This window comes from Desmodus rotundus, chromosome 10 (genome assembly GCF_022682495.2).
Source record: "Desmodus rotundus isolate HL8 chromosome 10, HLdesRot8A.1, whole genome shotgun sequence".
NCBI classification, from domain to species: Eukaryota; Metazoa; Chordata; class Mammalia; order Chiroptera; family Phyllostomidae; genus Desmodus; species Desmodus rotundus.
The window spans coordinates 31,280,422-31,302,933 of record NC_071396.1 but is presented as its reverse complement, the minus strand read 5'-3'; the positions used below and the strand labels follow the sequence as shown (position 1 = coordinate 31,302,933).

Sequence of the window (22,512 nt, the reverse complement as noted above, 5' to 3'; positions counted from 1 at the left end):
GACAAAAAAAAAAAAAGGATACAGAGACAAATCAAAATCTGACTCAGTATGTCACCATCTAAGCCATGTTTTTCAACAGTGTTTACTGATTTAATCTCGCTGGAATTTTTTTCAATCCCCAATCATTCATATATATATATATATATATATATATATATATATATATATATATATGCCCTTTAAAATGACTTTTCTATTTCTGCTCAAGCTTAAAATTTTTTTTTGTTTTAACTCATTGCCAGAGATGCGTCATTTTGTGAAGGAAAAAAAATAAAAATAAATAAAGAAATACACATATTTGTTCAATGGATGTTAAAACCAGATCCCCGTGGCTATTCATTTAAGTCTGGAAATGCATGGAGCTATAAGAATGTCAAATTAGAGGGTCTTTCACGTTCACCCATAAGGGGAGAAAGTGCAGGCTTCGGTAAAGTGATTTCTCCCAAGGCCTCGTGTCTCCTTAGAGTGGAAGGTTCTCAGCCCCTACACTATATCTGCAGGGTGTGACTTTTGTCGTCACAAACTTTGAAATTATGGTTTTAGGCCATGAGTCCAGGCTGCATCTACACAGTATCCATGGATTTCGTTATTAAAATTAAAAATTGTTTCCCTTACATCTTACATTTGGAAAATACTTTATAAGTCTGTAGAATTGCTATTCTGGAGGGGTAATATTGCCACAGAGGAATAAAATCAGTGTTGTTCAGTCAGGTGCCTAACCCATCTCTTCCCGCAGATGAGGCTTCCCATCAAACTTTGTGGCAATGCTGATGATGATGGTGAAGATGATGATGATGATAATCCTTTTTTGGTGACACTTGTAATGAAATAATATCTTTCATTTCCTTGTTGTTTAAAGAGAAATGGGCCTACTAGTATGGATTTGCTGATTGCAAATTTTTTGCTGCTCTACTATAAGCCAAGTACAAGCAATTATATATATATATATATATATATATATATATATATATATATTTGGTTAACTGCTCCATAGTCAAAGCTGCTTTCCTTGGAAAACATTTTTCATGAGGGAGTTTCTGTGGGCAGATGCCCTCCTCAGAATTGTGCATAGCAAAATGGACAACGTGATGTTAAAAATTAGCTGCCTGTGGCCTACACTTCTTTCAGTGAGTTTAATTTTGCATTTCAGGGGTGATTTTTAAACTTTTACTGATTTACATGTTTTCAAAAGAGAATCATTGATTTTCTTGAAATTTAGCATTCTCTCTCACACACGCATGAGGAGAAAGAAGGGAAGAAAGGGAAAGGGAAAAGAAAAAGAAAAAAAAAAAAAAGAATATGGCAGACAGCCTGACCATTGCTCAAGTTCACTTAAAGACTGTCCTGCAGAACTACTATAAAGGACACATGGACAAAACCAAGGGGGAGGGTGGAGAGGGGGGAGGGAGGTGGGTTCACATGGGGTGGGGTGGAGGGATGGGGAGAAAAGGCATACAACTGTAATTGAATAACAATAAAAAAAAATTAAAAAAAAAAGACTGTCCTGCAGGTGGCGATAGAAACTCATGAATGATGAAAATCCCGAAGGTAACGTCTGTGGACTGCTTCTTGGGGATTTCAAGTTCAGTGATTTGTTTTTAATTTGATACAATCATCTACATGCAGACATCATGGCATTGGTAAAAAAGTATAATTTTCATGCTGTGTAATCTCTGTTTTCATCATAATTTTCTCAGATATTCTGTGGCATGTTCCTCTTTATGCACAGGGACAAGATCCAGCATATTGCCAAGTTGGTACATGTTTCTTATGGCAAATTACCATTTTAGGCCTGTTTTTCCTTTTATTGTTACTTCCCCTGTCACCAAAATGTGGTGCTTCTGCCATTGGCAAGGTGTATAATGTCCTTTGCTATTGAGTGTAAGTGGCTTAGGCACAATGCTGTGTGTGTGTGTGTGTGTGTGTGTGTCCATCCATCCACAGATACACCTTCAGATCAGAGGATCAAATCCAGTTGCTTCCAGAAGACATTTCTTTCTGTAGTTAATTGTTGAAGGTTAGTTTTAATCTGAACAGGATCACAGATTTCTTGAAAGCTATGTTACCCAGAGATTAAATCACAGCATAAGCAATTTCTTTTAAAACATTAGAAAATGCATAGAGGATATGATAACATTTTATTCCATTATTGTTGTCATTTTATTTTGGACATGAGATATTGTCAAAGCAAAGTTAAAGCACTCAGTAGATCTTGCTTTCCTGTGAGTTAAGGTTCAAAAGTTCTTAAATTGCTTTTTGCGAATATATATTTTTTATTTGCATTTTTTTTTAAAGTTTGGGTCTGAAAATGCTAACACTCAAGTGATTTGCTTAAACATAAAGCTAATTTTCAACTCTCCTCTTGGAGTCTCATTTAAAACCCTGTGCAGTACACATTTGCAAGGGGAACTGCCTTGATTCTAAGAAAATGTAATTATTTTGGTTTAAATGCTTTAGGCTTTAGATATTGAGCGTCATCAACAGACAACTGAGATGGTCTGGAGCCAATTATTTCAGTCTTGTCTCTCTCTGAACATTTCACTAAGTCCCATGATGAAGTTCAAAACCAATAAGGTCTTGTATACCACACTGTCGGATACAGAATTTCTTACAACAGAAGAGAGGGAGAAAGAAAAAAAAAAAGAAAGAAAAAGAAACCTACTAGCCTTCTCATATTCTGCTTCAATTGCTATTCCAATTACTCATGAGGGAGAAGAGTAGAAAGCAAGTCAGACCCTTGGAAAACCTATTTTGCTGCCTTCATATAAAGAATATTCAGTTCTCTGCTCTGTTAGCAGCTGACCAAAATCTAATCCATTAAAAAAATACATCGTGGTAAGCAGTTCTTGAAAATGTTTATAATAAATGGTAAAAGCCAAGCCTCCACTGTGAGATTAACAGTTGGAACAGGATATGTTCATCAGGAAGTGGGTTATTGCCTGACCAGAGCGTCTTGCCGCATAACTTGCAGGATACATGAAGATTTAAAGCGGGCAGCTCAAGGAGTTTATTTGATTTCCCCCCTTTGCTTTCTTTTGCATATTCAAGCGCTGCTTATCACACACGGTGTTTTCCTCAATGACTCTATTATGAAGTTCATCTTAGGGACAGAAAGTATCCACTGTCTCGAAGATGCCCCCACCCCATGCCCCTTGCTCATCAAATGACCTATGCATCTTAATGTCACTAATCCACTTTTATAGAATGGACTTTGTAGCTGGAAAAAAAAATACTAAGAGAAGTGTGGAAAGACTGTGTACCAAAAGTCTGGACTCCCCCTCCCCCTCATCTTAAAGAGACAAGAAATACTGCTGAAGATGACGGTGATTTTCCTGCTTTGTTTGGATTGTGGTCCAGCCTCAGAGCGAGAGTGGACAGTGCTCATGAATAATACTTTCTACTGGGATGACGCCTAGTGTAGCGCAGGAGTGACTAAGAGACCAAATACACTGGCTAAAAAGCCTTAGGGAAGCATTATGTGTCTGAGGTCTGATCTATTGTCTGGGAGGTCGGAGAGTGTTAATGCACTCTGCAAAGATTACACTCCCTCTCTAATTGCTCCGACACTTCCTTAAAGGATTTAAACAGTCAGGAGAGGTGACCCTCCTTGTCAATTTTTGCTGGCTGCCCCCGCTGTTGAAGTTTATCTGTCTTTCCACAGAGACCACTAGATCAAGTCCGCTGGTATCAAAGGCGTAAACTCCGAATGGAGAGTGAAAGCAAGGAGAGATGTTATTTACAGCTCCGTTATTACTTGCTCTTTAAATGCTTTGCATTCCTTTCTGATGTTTACATGGTGAAGACACCGCATATCTGTGTTCAGAGCGGGGGTGGTGGCTATAAAGAATCCAAGGCTTCCCTTGGACTTTTGATCAGGTTTGTTTTTGTAATCTTTCCTGAACACTGTAAGGCCCGATGTGGCATGTTGCATTTAGGTTATTTTGGTTCGAGACATTGGGAGGAGTGAACTCTGAAGCATTTCCTCTGAGCTGCCTCCCCCACCAATACACACTCACACTCACACACACACACACACACACACATACACTCAGTCTCCCTTTTCTGAAATGTTTATCCTGAATTAGGGATGTACAAGATCGACCCACACATGGGGCCTGACAACTTTCTCCAGGCCATCCTTGTACATTTCAGATGTTGCGCGAACACATTTTTAGAAGCTCTCTTCTTTGCATGAGAGAACGCTCATTGCATCCTGTGTGTTCAGAGATGACATACTAATTTTATAAGACTCTATATCTTTTTTAACAAAATATTTTATTGTTGTTCAATTACACTTGTCTGCATTTTCTCCCCACCCCTCTACCCCACCCCAGCCAAACCCATCTCCCTCCCCTGCTTCCACCCTCCATCTTGGTTTTGTCCATGTGTCCTTTATAGTAGTTCCTGAAAACCCTTCTCCCCATTATCCCTTCCCCGCTCCCCTCTCTGTGTCTCTTCTGTTGCTTTGATTATAAATCAAATATTCTAAATGACACTGAAACGCTTCAAGGAAGGTTTACCTATTCTTTCACTATGGCAGTTTAGGAAATATTGGGGACCTGTACGTTTGAGAGTTCTTTGAACCCCTTAAATTCACAGTCTATATTGCTGTAGGAGTAGGGAGGGCAAGCTTGCATTTCACCCTGTGAATTTTCGACCCAGTAGGCACAGTTGCATCCTTGAGAGGTATGCATTCCTCTTAGATCAGTTCAAATTGGTAATGTATGTGGCCTACAGCCTGTGATATAATATTTATGTAGCTTTCTTGGGAGGATTTCCTGTAATTCAAGATGGTAGCCTGAATGATGGGCGTGGAAAGGTTGGGTTTTTTTTTTTGAAGAACGCCTTGTTTGTCCCATGGGATTTTCACACTTTTCATCTGATGGCACTGTATTTTACTCATACAGCACAGAGCTGTCAATGTATTCGTTCTGTGCGTTTCCTACAGACTCTGAGCAGATGACGGAACAATTGCTAGAGGGGGAAAAACACATTTGAATCTCTTCTCTTCAGAAGAGAATTTATCTAGTGTCTTCTTGTCCTGCTCCTTCACGGACCGTCCCTCGCACTTTTTCTGATCACATGTTCCCTCACACTGCCGGTCGATTAGACTGAATGTTTCATCTGTATATAAAAATTAAAAATTCAAACAAAAATCTGGCCCACATGAAGAACAGGCCCTTTGGGCATATGGTTCATTATGCATATTCGTTTAATTACTAAAACACTTGGGATGGCTTCCCTGCCCTTGCTTTCAACTTGCAAAGTTGGATCTCTTCTCTTGCACAGAAAATGTAGCACAGAATTCTATTCTGAAGGAAAAAAAAGAAAAGAAAAGAAAAAAAAAAAGAGCCTTTCAATAAATTATTGGAATTCACCAAAAGGAGGTATGATTCTCCGTATGAGACTGATAGAAAGAGGAATTTCTCTCTTCTCTTTTCCTTTCCCCTTTTGGTTGCCTTCTCCCTCCCATTTCTACTGCGGCCCGAAGGCTAGTTTTACCATGGTTCGTTTATATGAATATGAGCAGGCCCGGAATGAGAGACCAAGGATTTAGGTTTCAAGTTCATTTCTTCTGAGCGACTGAAGTCTCAGGACGAAGCTCAGTTTTATTGGATAGAAAGGGACTTGCTAGGAAAGTGTGACTTTAATTGATTTTTCAGGGCTAACAGGTGGTGATAGTTTAGACATGTCCCAGCCTTGGTGCCACTCCTAATTTGAGGCTGCACATATACTAGCTTTATTAAAATAAACAATTTCCTGGCTTCGCTGTTACCTGAACATCTGCCTCTTGGTTTTTAAAGGGCCTTTTCAAATATTTTCATTCTGTGCTTAAATGGATCAGATCCTAAAAAAAAAAGCCGAGGAAGACTCTTTATTCTCTTTGTGTCATCAAACTTATCATTTTTGTGTTTGAATTTAGACATAAACATTGTTGTTTCAGGATTTTGACTTGGTGGAAGTTGTTTTGAGCACATTTATTTACATAATGCAACAGATTTTGAACATAACAGGCCAGAAATTGAATGTGTAGTTGCTGGGTTGAAATGTGAACTTTTATTTTGGTGATCCAATGATGGTTTAAGGAGCACGCTTGTGTGTGAGTGTGTTCGGATGTGTGTGTACGCACACACACACATACATGCTTAAACTCCGTATTTTGGAATTCTTCCTGGTTTATAGTGTTGTCTCAGCACTGTAGGGATGCTTTTTGGGACTCGGCTTGATTACAAAAAGTTCAGGACCCCTAAACTCATTAATTGATTTTAGGGAAGGGACGATCCAAACTTGGGCCTCATCGTTATTTTTAGCGGCGAGTATATGCAGTTCTGATACAAGCACAGTGTTTTGGTTGTGCAAATAGGTCATCCGTCTGAGTAATGGGAGACCACCTAAGCCATTCTTGATCTGATTCCTGAAGGAACTGTACTTTGTTATAAATAGCATCGCTCAGTAATCACTGCTGGAGGGCTCCCAAATTAAAGCACCTTTGTCGGTTTCAAGCACATTGAATATGTACAAAGCTATTGCGGGCTTAATGTGAACTTATTGCCACCCTGCGTCTTTTAGTGCCAGAAATAAAGCTGTAAGTGGAGTAACTTAATACAGTGAACTGCTTTATTCTGTTACTGCACTAATGCTAATTAGATACACTTGCTTTATTACCCAGAGCACTTTTGCTGTATTCATTCCGATCCAGTCTGTCTACGAACACGAAGGAGTAAGTCCTAAGTGTTAAGTTGAAGCTTTTAGTTGCAATTGCAGCCTGATGCTCGTGTGGCCAAAGTCAGGGAACGCTGGGAGAGAACGCTTTGTCCACTTAGAGTACAATTAGAGCCCCCATCGGACTTCTAACACGGAGGGGGCCCACAATTACGCTTCGGAAATGAATGAGACACTTATCGGTACATTTAATGCAATTTTTTTCTTGACCTCTTCAAGATACCCAGCTTTATGGGGAATAGATAAGTGTGTGAGGATTCTTTTCTCACTTCCTTTAATCAGAGCAGAGAATTTGCTGATGGCTTTGAAAGATGTATTTACCCAAATCAGACTTTCAACTGCTCAATTACCAGCTTTTGCGAAAACACATAATGAGAAATTTATTGTCTGATTCTAGACCTGAAATTATGATCATTTTAAGGGGAAAAGCCAAGAGTTCCAGCATAGTAGATGCCTTCTTTCTTTCACTTAGTTCAGAGCTTTTGTACTTTTTAAGCTTGTGGTTCTGCCTGGAGGAGTGGTGTGGGCTGTAGATGAGCATTTGATTCTTCCATGCACATAAAGTCATCAAAAATGTAAAGTGGCCTGTGGCCAGTAGCGTGATGCAAACCATGGCATTTTCACAAATGTTCCATGTGAAAAAGAGAATAAAGATTAGGTATTTGGTAAGAACCTTGTATATAAATAGATATATAAATAAACATATTTATATAGATATATAAATAAACATTTATATAGACATATAAATAAATATATCTATTTATATAGATATATAAATAGAAGTTTTTTTTCTGTTTTTTAAATTAAAAAATCCTATAGTACACTCAAAAGTCAACAAAAACTACATATCTAGAAGAACACAGTCTAAAAGATTCTATGTTTAATATTAGGATGATATGCACTTCTTCCGTATAGACTTTTTCTAAAGTCAGAATGTAGTCAGCTACATTCTTCATGGAAAAGTTCACTACAGTGTTATTGTGAAAGTAGCAGTTTGAAAAGTATATGCCTTGTTTATTTAAACAGTCACAGAGCACAATAAAAGTGAAAACCACATAATCCGGGTGTCTTTCTGCAAAAGCACTGGGAATAAGTTACCAGTTGGGTCATTCCCACACAGAACTAGAACTTGGGGATGGAGTTTTGTCTCTAAGAGACAGGAGAAGGCTCCCAGTTTGACCCACCCCTGTGAACCGACCAGGTCATTCTGTGTCATGTGGAATGGTCCAAGGCAATGCCAAATAAACACCTGAAATTATGTTTCTGTGCACCCGGATCTCAAGAAAACAGTTGGAAAACTATATATCTTGTCGACCAGAATATCCAGAATATCACTTAGGGAAACAGGTCCCTATGTACATGGAAAACTATGATGTTTTTTTTTTTTCCTGGAGGAAGGAGGGAAAAGTGAGAGTTAACACTTTTAAGACAGGAACAGGCATTCCTGGGCTTGATCTTAGTTGAGGTTTGCTGAAGCCTGTCTTCCACGACTGGTGCCTGTATATCCCCTTACCTCTTTCTCGCTGGTGTCTGGACCTTTAATAATTTTCCTCCATGAGTTCACCCGTTTTACATTATACTTCTTCATTAGTTTTCTATTTCTACTGTAACAAACTGCCACACAAGTAAGTGGCTTAAGATCACACCAATTTATTATCTCACAGTTCCAGAGGTCAGGGGTGCACCACAGGTCTCACTGGACTAAGACACAGGTGTCGGGAGGTCTGTGTTTCATTCTGGCAGTTCTGGAGAGTCTGTTTCCTTTCCTTTGCCAGCTCTTAGAGGTTGCCCACATTCCTTGGCTGCTGGCCCTTTCCGCCATCCTCACATCCAGCGAGGGCACACTGTTGTGTTCTCACCGTGACCTTGCTTCTGCCCTCACAGCTTTTCCAGACTTTCTTTTTCTGCCTCTGTCTTCATTGTGAAGGACTCTTGTGACCATATTGGATTTAACCAGATAACCCACCACTGTCGGACTCTTAGCAACCTTAACTCCACCTGTAAACTCAATTCCCCTTGGCAATGTAGCATAAAAACCCATGGTGTTTCCCCACAAAGCTCCCCACAGCTAAAATCCAGCATATGTAAAGAACCAACAGAAAGCTCTCTTTCCTGTAAAACAGCCCTTAGCCTCCCAGACAAAAGCGGTCTTGCTCTTTCTTCTGGGCTGTTGCAGTTTATTCTTTAAATACGTGGCAGTTTTTCGTTGGCTTACCCCACGCCCACAATTAAGGGGCACTGAGCGAACAGAATTATCTAGCCGGCTATCCGACCCTATTATTTCTCTGTTTAGAAATCCATAAATGACTTCCCAGTTAGTTTACAATTACACCTTCAACTGGCCACCGAGACTTACAGGTCTTTCCACTAACTAACCCCTACGTAGTTCCCCACCCTCATCTCCAGCCCCACCCCTTTAGGATCCAGCCCCATTGAATGTTTTACTCTCTCCAGGTATGTGAAGCCTTTTAAAATGTTATCGCTGTCATGTGTGGTTATACTTCCTTTCTCCTACTAAACTGTCGGTCTCACCTAAGCTCTGCCACTCTCCAGCGTCAGGCCAATCAAAGTGATCATTGAGCAAATGCCTCCTCAAGCACAGCCTGATTGCTCTTCTGCAGAAATAACTGGTGAAGTAGAGACCAAACCAACTTGAACTTCCAAGTGGTTTTCTTCATGTTTACATCACTGTCCATTGCACGGGGACGGTCATTCATCTGCTTTAAGAAGCAGGATGGTGACCCCGACTCCTCATTTCCTGTGCTGCTTTACTTTTGACCTGCTTGACCCTCCGTGGGCATTTGGGTGTGTCACCCTTGGCGGGGGCTCACATTCTGAAACGGATGTCAAATTAGCAGTGTTTCACAGGCCAATATATGTGATAAAAGAAATCGTATCCTATTCTCAGACGAGTTGAGGAAATAATATATCAAGTGATAGGACTTGACAGAGGTTTTTGTTTGTTTGTTTGTTTGTGTGTTTAATTAGGCTCTTGAGATTTATTCAGATCTCCAGGTGTTTGGGGAAATAGCCATGTCATTGAACTTGGTATCTTATTATACTTTCTTACTAGTAAGAAGGGATGTGTGTATTCAAAATGGGCACTAGAAGCATATTAATTACATTCAGGAATTAGACAATGATATCCCTCTCAACAGTTTTATTTGACATTGCTTTGTTAAAATAAAATTAAGAATAAACAAGCAAGTTGCAAATACTAGAAAAGAGGAGACAGAAGCAGATTATGTGGATTATGTGACTCAGAAACCCCAAAAGAATGAAATGAAAAGTTATTTTAAACAATAAGAAAATTCAGTAAAGATACTAAAAAAAATAATGTATACAAATTATTTGCTTTTCTATGCCAGTGATTACCCATTTGAAAAATATAGTGAGATAAATTATTAATTTATAATAGAAACCAAAAATAAACAATAGGTATGTAGAAAAAGTTTTTAGTAATCGATAAAACAACGCTGCTTTTGGAAAGGAAGTTTCAAATATTTAAGATGCAATAATTGCACCTTCTAAGTTGGTAAATTATAAGAATGACCTTTTTTAGTATTTATTATGAATTGACATCTGATAGCCATAAGTTATCCTATTTCATCTTCTGGACTACTTGTGTTTTGGACAAGAAAGTGAGGCTTAAGTCTTGATATAATTCACCCAAGATTTCACTCCTGCCTCATGAAATGATTACTGTGTGTTCTTTTCTTGTTTGTCCCACTAAGCAGTGTGTTCCTTGGAGGTGGGGCCCTGTCTTATTTGCATTCATGTCTCCTGTGACCATTGGGGCAATAGACACTTGGGTTCAAACCCAAGCTCTTGCTTGTCCTATTTATGGCAGGGGTCACAGATTCAGAGACTGGTAGAAACTGGGCAGGGGAAACGCATGCTTTCTCTAATGTAGCCCATTCTAGCTCATCATTTGCTTGGGGCCATCCAGCCTCCATATTGGAAAATGTTAAGATTTTTGAAGAGACTTTGGAAATCTTAATTTTTTTAATCTGAAATATTTGGATTTTTAAATATTGGCAGCCCATTTAACAAGTTACCCTTTTTTTCAGTTGAAGTAAATCTTACTGGCGGCCTGTGGCCGGCCTCTTGGAGACCTTGGAGTTTTGCATATTACTTTACGTCCTTTTGGTACCATAAATCTAGGAGCAAGAAAGTAAAGGGGGGATGATAGGGTAATGAGGTTTCCAGGTATGGGGCTCCTGTATCTGTCTATGCCAGAGTGTGAGTGGCCAATCCATTTCGTCCTCATTCTACCAGTTCCACAGCCGGGTTAATCATTGCACATGTGTGTACGTGTGTGGTAACCTGTTTGTAACTGTTTCTAAAAGAGGCTGTAGAGGGAGAATCTTGGGTTTAATTTCCCGAAGTCGATGAGTAGGAATTTAAGATTGTTCCCGTATTGTCTTCTCAAGCAGCGATTCCCTCTTGTCTTCCAATCAGGTGTTTTTGGTCACTGTCTGGAACTTTGAACTGTACATGATCCCCCTGGCGTTGCTGCTGCTGTTTGTCTATAATTCCATCAAACCCACGAAAGGGAAGGTCGGCAGTACCCAGGACTGTCAGGTGAGCGAAGATTCCAGTGATTTTGATGTTTAATTAGAAAAAAAAAAAAAAAGTGTTGCCAGTAGTACACCACCACCAAATCATGGCCCAAGTCCACTGGGTTTGAGACTCAAGGAACCACCCCTCACATGCGTCCATGTTATAGTAGAGATCTTATATTAGGTGTTACCTGTGGTCTTCCTCCTCTAGCACCTTGTGTTTTTGAGTCTTGGCCTCCTTCTTCACATGGGGAGGGCCCTCTGGTTCTTGGTCATGTCTTCCACGCCAGCAGCACATGTCCCTGTGCACACCTGATACTCGGGAAGGTTATGGTGAAGGACAGTCTCAACCACTAGAGAACAGCCTTTGCTGGCTCTCTGAGCCCCTTCAGGGGACACAGAGCATCTGGGAGGCTGCCCCAGGCCTCTCCACCCAGGCATCCTGGGCAGTGTTCACCTCTGGCCTGAAGGCTCAGGGGATTCTTGGAGGCTTGCCAACTCCCAGGCATACCTGAGCAGGGCTGGGTATGCATCCTGCTACTGCCGAGTGCCCAGGTTTTTGTTGTGATTCTCACGCTTCCCATGGTGTTGCAGGAAGGTGCAGCAAGGCCTCTTGTCAAAGACACCCAGCCTCCCCTTACTTTCCTCCTTCTCTTCGTCTTCTTCCCCTAGACCTCTTATCCTAGCTCGGAGATCTTTTCCTGCCCCGGGAGAGTAGGAACTCGTTTATAGGCTCGCTTTATGGTACAATCTTGGCATTCCAGATTCAAGACTCCAGTTTTTTAAACAAAAATCTAAGATTTTGAGACTTGATCACAGGTCACCCTCACATTGGGTTTTTCTAGACTCAAAAGGTGACTGTCTTCACATATTTTCCCTTATAATGTTCTCATTATTTAAAAAAAAATCATCTCTGAAATTATGGATAGTAAAGGAATACTTCTGGTATCCTTTGGGATATAGGGGAAGTAGGGAAATGAGTGTTTTGGCAGGGAGTAAAACCTCAAGCAAATTCAAATTCTATTCTCTTTGATTTTGGATTTTTTAATGGAGTAGGCATGGATATGTATCAATAATAAAGGACCTAATGATGTTAGAGTCATCCAATAAATAAATAACTTTCAATTACAGGTTCTTTTAAGAACTAAGTTTCACAGAGGTACAGATGAGGGAAATTTTTACTGAGAAAAATATTTATAATAAAAATGCTGTCAGATAACATTTTACAACTTTCAGATTTTTTCTAGCTATGTATATGGTGTATACATGTGCATATGTATATGTGTATTTTTATACATAGTGTATATAAACATATACATGGGTACATGAGTCTGATGTATATGCATGTGTGCATATAACAAGTTTTTAATTTGTAAAATATTTCAAACTCATTACCTAATTGAATCTTGATAACACAGCCATGATGGAGGCAAGAATTACTATTTCCATCTTATGCTAAATAAAACTAAGGCCTAGAGTGCCACAGTGATTGGCCCAAAGTCACACAGCAAAAAGTGCCAGAACGGTGTCTCAAGTTCAAGACTGTGTCAAGCCGAAGACTTCTAAGTCCTAATTACAGTGTTTTTTCTCCCATAAAATCTTTTCATGATATTTGTTTTTATCCATTTGTCATGAATGCTGCTTGCTCCAATGGCGAATAGCTTAACTCTCCAGCATCAGTGAGTGTCACATGTGCTAGTTCAAGTTCATGGGGAGGGTGACTGCTCAGTGGTTTTAATGGAGTATAGCAGAGTACTCTCTGGATACTTCAGAGTTACTCCCTCTTAAGAGCATAACATTGACAGATATTTTTTCATGGGAACAATGACATCGAAACAGCACGGCTGACCTTTTCAAGGTTAAGTAGGAAGGTGAGTGTTCTAGCTGAAATGGGCCCTGGCTTTTTAATACTCGGCATTCTTTGCAAGCTACCAAACGCATTTGAGTGTGAACCAACATGTGTTAGCTTTTAAATACTGCAGTGATATGATTGAAATTTACTTAGTAGATAGACAAGATTTTAAAACGAGTCTGAACCAACCTATTTGCATCACAGCTGGTGCTGTGACCCCTGAACCAAAGCCAGGCACCCTTTGGTCCATATCAGACCCTTGTTCCCTTCCCTCACCTGCCCTCCTCCCGCCAAAGCCCAAGGAAAACAACAATGCCATATAGAAACCTGTGACTTATTCTTGAGATTGATTATATTCAGACTAATGGATTTTCTACTGTCTAATGTTTCAGTAATGGCCCCAAAGGAAAAGAGAAATCATTATAACAATGAGCCTAGCACAAACGGAGTACGGTATTCTCAGGCTTAACGTAGCAGTTGGTTCATTTGTCAGAATAAGAACAAAACTGTTTACAGAAAGTACAACTCGGCAATGCATTTTTAAAGCTGGATGCCTCCAAAGGGCACTCGCCTAATAGCCTTATTAATAGTTAAGTTTTATAAAGATTATGCATATTGTTTATACTTTTGCCACAGTGGCCTTGAACTTTAAAAGTGTCATTTTAAAGAGTATTTTGAAATATTGTACTTTAAAAATACGAGTGCTTAAATTATGTAGAAAAATTATTAAATGCGAATGAGTTTAGTTTGCATTTGGGAATTTCTGGTGATATTTTATTAACAAATTGTGGGTCTTCCTTTCAGGATAGCACAGACGTAGATGATGAGGAGGATGAAGACGACAAGGTGAGTGTGCCAGAGAAGACACGTGAAAGGCTGGGACATTAGTGTTTCCAGCAGATAACTCTCTTCCAGGTTGAGTCAAAATGCTATTTTTTTTGATACTCTACAGTGACCAGTATATTGATATTTTTGTCATTAACAAAGGTATCCCTTTTTAAGATATATTTTCATTTATTTTTTTCTTTCATTTTTTTATAAAACGAAGAGGAAAAGGGGCAAAATATAAGGAGTAACTGAAATAGCATTAAAAACGTACCTGTAGGAGGCCTGTCATTGGCTGTAAGCGAAGGTTCGCCTTCTCCTTGGTGTACGACAGGTAGACGGAGGATGGCCTAGGAAGTCACAAGTAAATCCAGTGAGATCGCCCCTCCTTTAGGTTGCTGTCTGCACTCGGTGGGGTGGTCACCCACTTCAGAGCCTGTCACTTCCCCAGCTGTTGCTGGCAGTGTTCGCAGCTATATGTGTGTGTACATCTGTCCTTTTCCTTCTCTTGGGAGGATCTCTCAAATCTGCTGCTTTTGTTGTCATTATGCTTTCAGACAAACCTTCTGGAATAAAATGAAAAAAGGGAAATGCCAAATGCGACGCCACTAGCTTAATGGACTCCCAGTCCCCCAGAACATGCGGGTACACGGGGCACCTGGTAGCAATATAGGGGATGCCCGATGGGGAGAAAAGGGGCAAAGGGGGAATCTTAAGAGTTAGTATCCAATATAAAATGCCCAGGAAATAGAAATGAATTTAAAAAACACCGGCTCCACAACACAAAGAGCCTTAAAATTAATCAAGAGAGCCAGATGGTTTTGCCCATTTGTAGCAAATTGAGGGGATTACGAAGTAAATCTTAGTTGTTGTGTTAAAATGATCATTCATGGCAAAATAATAAAGTAGTAAAAAAAATTTTTTTTTAAGTAAACTGCCCTTTTACAAAACAAAGGTCACACAGGTGTGCATGGCTTCTGAGTGATGTTACTCCTTGACCATTAGAAGCAGTTATAGCCAAGCTAAAGGGCATGGTGTGATATTTTACCAAAGGCAATGCCATCTTAATGAGGTTATTTTAAACCCATACTAGGAAAAATTCTAAATTTTATGAACCAAGCCTTGGCAGTGAGGAAGATGTCTTTCTGTTTGGCCAATGCTTTTGAAATGAGCCACCTGTGGATGCGATAATAAACTGCCCTTTAGCGATCAGGGTGGCTGTGTGACTTTGGCGCATCTGTTACAGGAGAGCATCCAACGAGCAGGCAGGGAATGAAAAAGTGGTGCCAATAAACCGGCAGCCAACAGAGTCAAGTCCTGGTCTCTAGATCAGTGGTTGTCAAGGTATAACCTCCCACTGAGGTGTCTCAGAGCCTTCAAGCCCTTTGAGGCAAGGATGGACAAGTGGGAACCGCAGCGTCTACTTGGATGAGCCTTGGAGCTATTACATTCATCCAAGCCTGGTCCTCCACAAGGCAGCTGTGCCAGCCCATCCCACACCGAGGGCCTTGGTCCTCAGACTCTTCCCCACTTCCTCCAGGGCAATTTTATTCTGGAGGTACTTTGATTGTAGTATTTTCATAAAGCCTTTAATAGCCACAGCATGACTCAGTTTGTTTTGCTTCCTCGATTTTATATTTCCGTGAAGTCTTCCAGCAGGGGTGTCAAACCCACAGCCTGCAGGCCACATGCCACCCAGTATGGCCGTGAATGCGGCCTAACACAAAATTGTAAATTTACTTGAAACCTTTTTTTTTTTTTTTGCTCATCAGTTTTCATTAGTGTTTGTGTATTTAATGTGTGACCCAAGACAACTCTTCTTCCATTGTGGCCCAGAGACACCAAAAGGTTGGACACCCCTGTAGGAAGCATAAGTCTAAAACGAAAAGTGGATTTCTATTTATGCCTCTTCTGCTCAACACAGACCTTCTATTGTTAGGGGGTTCTGGCAAACTGCACAGTCCTCTTCCATATCTTTTCACTCTCACTTCTTAAAAGATTTGTAATTAGAGGGATTTTCAACATTAAGACTTCCGGAGCACTTGTCATTCACATCCATGTCATGATTCTCCATGCACAGCAGCCTGCATACTGAGATGTGCTGGTCATAGACCTGCACACACAGGCCCTGGGCCACCACCCTCTGCAGTGCGTGGCATTGCAGGGCTTACCCACACGGCCCTTCTGGCTTCTGTTGCATGTTAGACATGACAGACCATGCTTCTGGGAAGTGTAACACACCCAGCAAGACAGGAACTGTTTACAAATTATAAACACACAGTCGTTTCCTTCCAAGCTAGAAGAAGAGAGGGAACTCCTTTCTCTCCAAACTATCCATCTTGAAAGTGACACTCCTTAATTGCCAGCGCCCCTTCCCGCCACATACCATCCCAGACAACTGCAGAGATGAAAGGACACCGGGCCCCTTGGCACCACTTTCTCGGGAGGTGGATGCTTTCCCATATTCTGCCTGTCTCCGAGGCACAGACCAGGACCCGGTCTGGGGTCTGTCATCCTTTTATTGTATGGAACAGGGATTGTTGTAAAGTGACGTCACAGTAGCCTTTTGCTCCCTTCTCTTTGTTCAAAGTTCATGGTAGCAACCTGTATTGGAAACCAAATTAGACTCCACAATTTCACCTTCCTTTCTTTTCTGGGCTTTCAGTTACAACAGATAACTTTCAGGTAACTAGTTCTTTGGCTTTTAGGGAACTAAATGTACAAACTAAACTTTGAAGAGAGGAAAAAATTTTTTTCACTTCTTATACCTGATGGGCCATACAAGAATTGCTTGTTACAAGCAGAGTTTGCTAGGGACCCCAGAACACAGATAACGACCAAGTTCAGCCAACAGTTATCAGCTGACATTTCCTATGAGTATTAGATTCCATATGTGGAATTCTTCCTTGTGGACCTTATTTGTATGGATGGATTACAATGAAAATTGCATTAATTTTCTACACAGTAAAGGTCAGCAATTGAAGCATGAACCAAGAAACTATAGTGTAAAACGCTGTATTCCATACTTAGGAAAGGTCATGCAAAGCACTAATATCTTGTTTTCATTGTGGAAGGTATAAATACTTGCATTCGAGTTTCTTTTTCTAGCCCAATAATTACGTACATAGAGTATTTCAGCACTTACTATTAACATCAGGAAGGAGAAATCATAAGAACATGTAATAATAATTTTAAAAAGTCCTGTTTATTGCTGTTGTAAAGAAACTGTACCATGATGCTTGCATTGTGAGTTGTTTTGTTTTTAGCCCAGCTGTCAGAATAGGACTTGAGTGATCTGTTTTTTGGGGGATGATCAAAAAATTTACAATGCCTTACAGTGTTTAGGGGGAGAAACTTACCCTTTTATATTAATTATGAGTGAAAAACAGATATAGATGTTTTCCTTTAGGAAAGTAAGGAGTATCCAGTACACTTTTGTTGATCAACTGTGGAACATTTCATAATGAAAGGATGCAAATAAATATTATACAATAGCTTCTTTTCACAAGTTAGGATGTCATCGTTAAAATTTAAGTGCTTTTTAAATCATCAATTTCAGTGTTTAAAATAATATTCATCCTCCAAACTGATTTGTCCAGTCCTCACTACCCAGTCAGAGCCTTCTAGAGAAAGGAGCATGTGGCATATGAATTCAGAAGGAATTCCTGCCGTAGGTTAACCTGCATAGTCCTTTGGGTGAGTTGGGTACGTCCATCATGCCTCACGCCCTGTTTTTTCTTGTTTCCAGAGAGAGAAGATGATCTGTAGTGTCTCAGCCAGGGAAGACCCTCATTCTTGGAGGAAGTTTCCTCACAATCCAATAGTGAGAGTACTTTTGCTTAGGATTCCTTTGGGACTGAAGAATACCCCAAACACAGGAAGTTAGTTTGATTAGTGATTTTTTTTTTTTAACTATTGACTGAACAGTGGTATGTTAAGATGGTAAGGTATGGTATTTTTAAGAAAATAAAAGTCAAAGAATATCTTTGAAAGATTAGCAATAATTGAATATATTCACACGCATTTTAGAGCCTGTGCAAACTGTGTCCAGGGCATATTGTAGAGGACCTGCTTATGGATAATTTTCAGGGGAATAAAGTAAATGGTCCTTCTGATTTAACTGCTTTTAATTTGATTTAATATGAATTTTAGTGATGAAGTAATTTAATTGCTAACATTTCTACCATATCATCTTAGTGTTGAGACTTTAATATTAAAATGGATTCCAGCCAATTCTTAATGATCGGTTTATGTACGTTTGAATGAGAAGGGATTGGCTTCCTTACTTCCTACAGTCTTTTCTCTGACAGGCCAACTAACTCAAATTTTCCTGTTAAACATGAAATCTCCATTCTTAAAAATGTTTTGGCTTTATTACTTCTAGAAGGAATCCAGAAATGTTATTAATCTGACCTTTTGAAGCATTAGTCATACGACTTAACTATCAGGCTCACTAATCCTAGTACTTGTGGATTTGCTTCGAGATTTCTATTGTGAGGATTATACTTCTGTTACTCCCAAATATTGTGAAATATGATGCACCAGACTATAAATAAGATAGACTATCCTTCTATTAGCTAATGTGCACTAGCAGAATACAATCAGAGGCTCTGATTTTGTAGAGTATAAGGCATCTAGATATTTAACTTCCCATTGCCTGAAATTTTGACGTCATGCTAATGTGGACTGCATTGGACACTGCATCTCAGTTACCCACGGGTCATTGTTTCTCTGAGGATAGTAGCTCTTCCTCTTGTTTTTCCTAATGAAACCCCTTGTTTCAGTGTGGTTTGTGCTAAGTCCCAATTACCCGATGAATTTAGAAGATAACTCATAGGTAATTTACAATGTGATTAATAGAAAGGTAGGGGGCACCACTTTATCCTCACTCAAGGGACAAGTAATAACTTACTGTAAGTAATGAATGACACAAAAGTAATAATTTAAAACGATCATTTGGAGTAAGACTTAGTTAAATATAATTAGATTTCAAAATATTAATATTTGTAGAGCTCTTACAACTTCCAGGCTGCTTTTACGTGTTTCAGCTGATTCAGTACTGAAAACAAACCATCACATTAGCTGTTGTTTTCCCCGTCTGCAAATGAACAAACCCAAATGAAGAGAAATGAACTGGATCGCATGGTAGGTAGCAAGACTGAAATCCAGCTCTTCTGACATAAACCACATTTATTTTTTGACCATACCACACTGTTACGGAGGAAGCGTATCATTAATGTATTGGTTCCATTGTCTGCATTATTATACATTTATGGAGTGCTTTCTCTGTGTGAGAGCTTCTGCAGGTGCAAAGATTGCAACTATAAGCAAGGTGCTCCAAGTAAGTAATCAGAGTGTAGTGTGACTGCTGTTTTTAGCAAGGTTTGTACATTGTGTTGGGCAAGTGGAGATGAAGTGGGTAGCGGAATCAGAAGTGCTAGAGGAGTCGATGTCTGAGCCCAGTGTCTGGGTAATAAGAGCTACTTGTTGCATTGTTTGGTTAGACAAATATTTTCCCTTCCACCCTCCCCACTCCCTCACCTCAAAGAAAACTACAGGGTACACAGCTCAGTCGGCAACTCCAGCTCACTGCGTGTTTACCTACAATCGTTAACTGTAGGTTATGGTCCCAGGCATGGCATCTGTCATTGGGCTTTCAGAAACTTCTCGTGCAATGTGGAAGCCAAAAACACATGTTGGTAAATACCTGTGAGAGTGGAAGCGCTGTGTGTAATGAACAGATAGGCAGAGCAGTTTAAAACCCCTTAGAAATTATACTGATTCAAAATCCAAACAGTCTGTTTTATGCTCCTTTCCTCAAGCAAAAGTACTCCTGGAGAGGGAAGCATGTCCTGAAAGAGTACTGGTTTTCTCTCCCTCGTAGTAACGGCCCGCGCTGTGGACTTCACTGTGCACGTGTGTCCCCCTGCCCCCTCCCCCAAACGTACCCCTCATCTCATGGGAAGAAGACTTAACGATAGTTCCCAGTACAATAAGCCAGGATTCCCAGAGAACGATTTTTAAACTTGTATATCAGAAATATTGCTGCTTCTTCTTTGTTATGACAGATGTTGAGAGTGTTTTTTTTCATGCTAAATGCCACTCAGTCTATTTCTGATGTTTATCATTTTTTTTTTCCTGTTCTCAGATTGCAGGCTTTTTAATATTCAGTGGGATGAAACAGACCAAACATACTCCCCTTCGCAGTCTGAAGTTATAGTCTTGCGTCTTTGCTCTGGATGGCTGAAATTACTAGGGAAGTCTTGAGGTAGAAATTTTGCGTCGATGCCTTCTGGGAACCCCGTGCATCCTCTGACAAACGCTACTCCATTTTTAAGCATGTGTGGTCAATTTTCTGGACTATGTTTCTGGTTTTGGTTAGGTAGTTAAAGAGAAAGGAGCATTTTTCTTCAATCAGAACAGGTAGAAAAGATTTAAAAGTCTCATTAGTGATTATATACTTAATTCTTAGCCGTAAATTCATTGTGATGGTGTTAACTGTCCCCCAGAGGCACAAAACTAGTTTAGTGGACCACATCCTATACTCATCGGACATAGGGAGAAGGCCACAGGGTCTGGAAGAAGGAAATATTGGCCTCTTGATGTCATTTATGTGTTTAAAGAAAGAACAGTTGTGTTACAACACAAGCGCATTATTTGTTCTTAATTCAACTGCTTACAAAACTTAGCCAGAGGACTCGGGTTTTTTTTTTTTTTTCTTTTTGACATTTTAGAAACAAATGGACAATGAAAAAAATAGTGATCTTGCCTTTATATAATATACCTGTTTAGGTTACAGAGTTGGAGTCAACATTATTCTTCTTAAAACGAATGCCACTCTTTCTTTAAAGAGTATAAAAAACAGAGGAACATTACAAACTTTGAATTCTGGATCTGAAAATTTCATGCTTTCATCTCTTCCCTTATGTGGTGGTACAGGCTCGGCTCATGAAGTAGACCCTAAGTCGTGCTTTCAGATTTCTAATGAGTAAAATCCATTCTTTCTCAACATCTGAAAGTATGTTGCTAGCCGCAATTATATTATTTGTTTCATCCCATCAGTGGTTATCACTATTTTTATCACTCATTTCCCTCGAATAATTGGAGGCGTCTCATGTTAAGGAACAACGTGAGCCCATGTGATACAGTTCTGTCTTTCTGGATGAATCACTGTTACTCTTCCTAGGGAATTCGGTAGCAGCAGCAGAGGCAATGTTGTGTTTGCTAAACTCTGTTACCACCACATTCCCCGGTTCGATCTGAAACGTGTAAATAAAGCCAGCATGTTGCAGATGGAACTGCAAGATAATCTCACATAACACAGGACAACATGAGTAGACTTGTCCTGCAAGATCATCACTTTGGAAACTTCAGTCCACCCCAGTATTGCTTTGACTAGACCAAACACTAGTTATTCATCCTTTTGTCTCTTTGCATTCTTGACGGGAAGGAACTTACGTGTGTGAAGCCCCTAGAGTATACCAAGTGCTTTACAGATACTTAATTCTCCAAAGACTCCTTATGATCTCCCTTCTCTAGATAACAAAGTTGCGACTCAGAAAGGGTAAGAACTTGCCCTGATCCCGAGCAGGGAGAACTCGGTTGAACCCAGTCGTCTCTGACTCCATAGCCTGGTATTTAGCCAGTGGAGTTGGGACCTCTCACACTGTGTTTGTTTGTTTCCTCCCATCACCAAATTCTTGAAAAAGGAAAAGGGTATCATGAGAATCATGTATTTTGTTGGTGTCCTAACCCATCCTTGCTTTACAACCACAACATCAGCATGTGGGTGTTTTCTCAGGGAAAAAAATAAAATCAGTTAACTGAAATAGGAAATTTTTATGTAATGGAGCCACATGGAAATGTGAGGCATTGTCCAAAAAATTGTTTTGACCTCAACTCTGTGCCTCTGTGAAGAGGAAGCCACTTTTGCCCTTTGGGTCAGATTCCCTGATGCTTTCAATCCCCCTTTATGAACAGGGACACTGATGTGACCAACCGAGATGGGTTTTCACCATTGTGCCCGTCCATAGAGGCTGGTGGATTGCCGAGCACGAATGGGTTGCACTGGTGGCCAATCAATTTATAATGCACACTGCTTAAAGAATTGGAGTTAATGAGAGAGTAAGGGAAATAAGGACTTTAAAATTAGGGTGGAAAAGTAAAAATGTCTTGGCAATTTGTTGTTCCAAGAGGAAACAGTGAGGCTGACTTTTCCTTCTGTGCTGAATGGTTGGGTAAAGGACTACAGACCAGATGGAAGGAAGTTATTCACGGAAGAGGGGGTACCAGTGGCCCACTCTGACCCCCATCCCTCTCGGGTCTATTTCACCTAAGTAGCTTCATAAACAAGGGCAGAGGCAGGGAGGACCGTTTGTGCTTTTGACATTTCTCCTGTATTGGTGCTTTTACCCACAGTCCCTACGTAGGGTGGTGGGTTCTTTGTCACTCCATCCACGGGTCCAGTTTGAGGGAACGGAGAGTACAAGATGAGAAGGAATTTTTCTTTTGGAGCACAGAAGGATATTATAGAAATGGTCTTTTAAATTT

General features: G+C 40.0%; 1 protein-coding gene across 6 annotated transcripts in view; it reads left to right on the top strand.

Annotated features, from left to right (window-relative positions):
• MCTP2 (multiple C2 and transmembrane domain containing 2) overlaps positions 1-22,512 on the top strand; it is a 145,109-nt gene that overhangs the window by 102,477 nt on the left and 20,120 nt on the right. For all 6 annotated transcript variants that reach the window (XM_053913355.1, XM_024561680.2, XM_024561681.2 and 3 more), the window contains 2 exons: positions 11,185-11,307; positions 13,942-13,983. In XM_053913355.1, the coding sequence (XP_053769330.1) occupies positions 11,185-11,307; positions 13,942-13,983 (165 nt within the window). The remainder of the gene's footprint in view (positions 1-11,184; positions 11,308-13,941; positions 13,984-22,512) is intronic.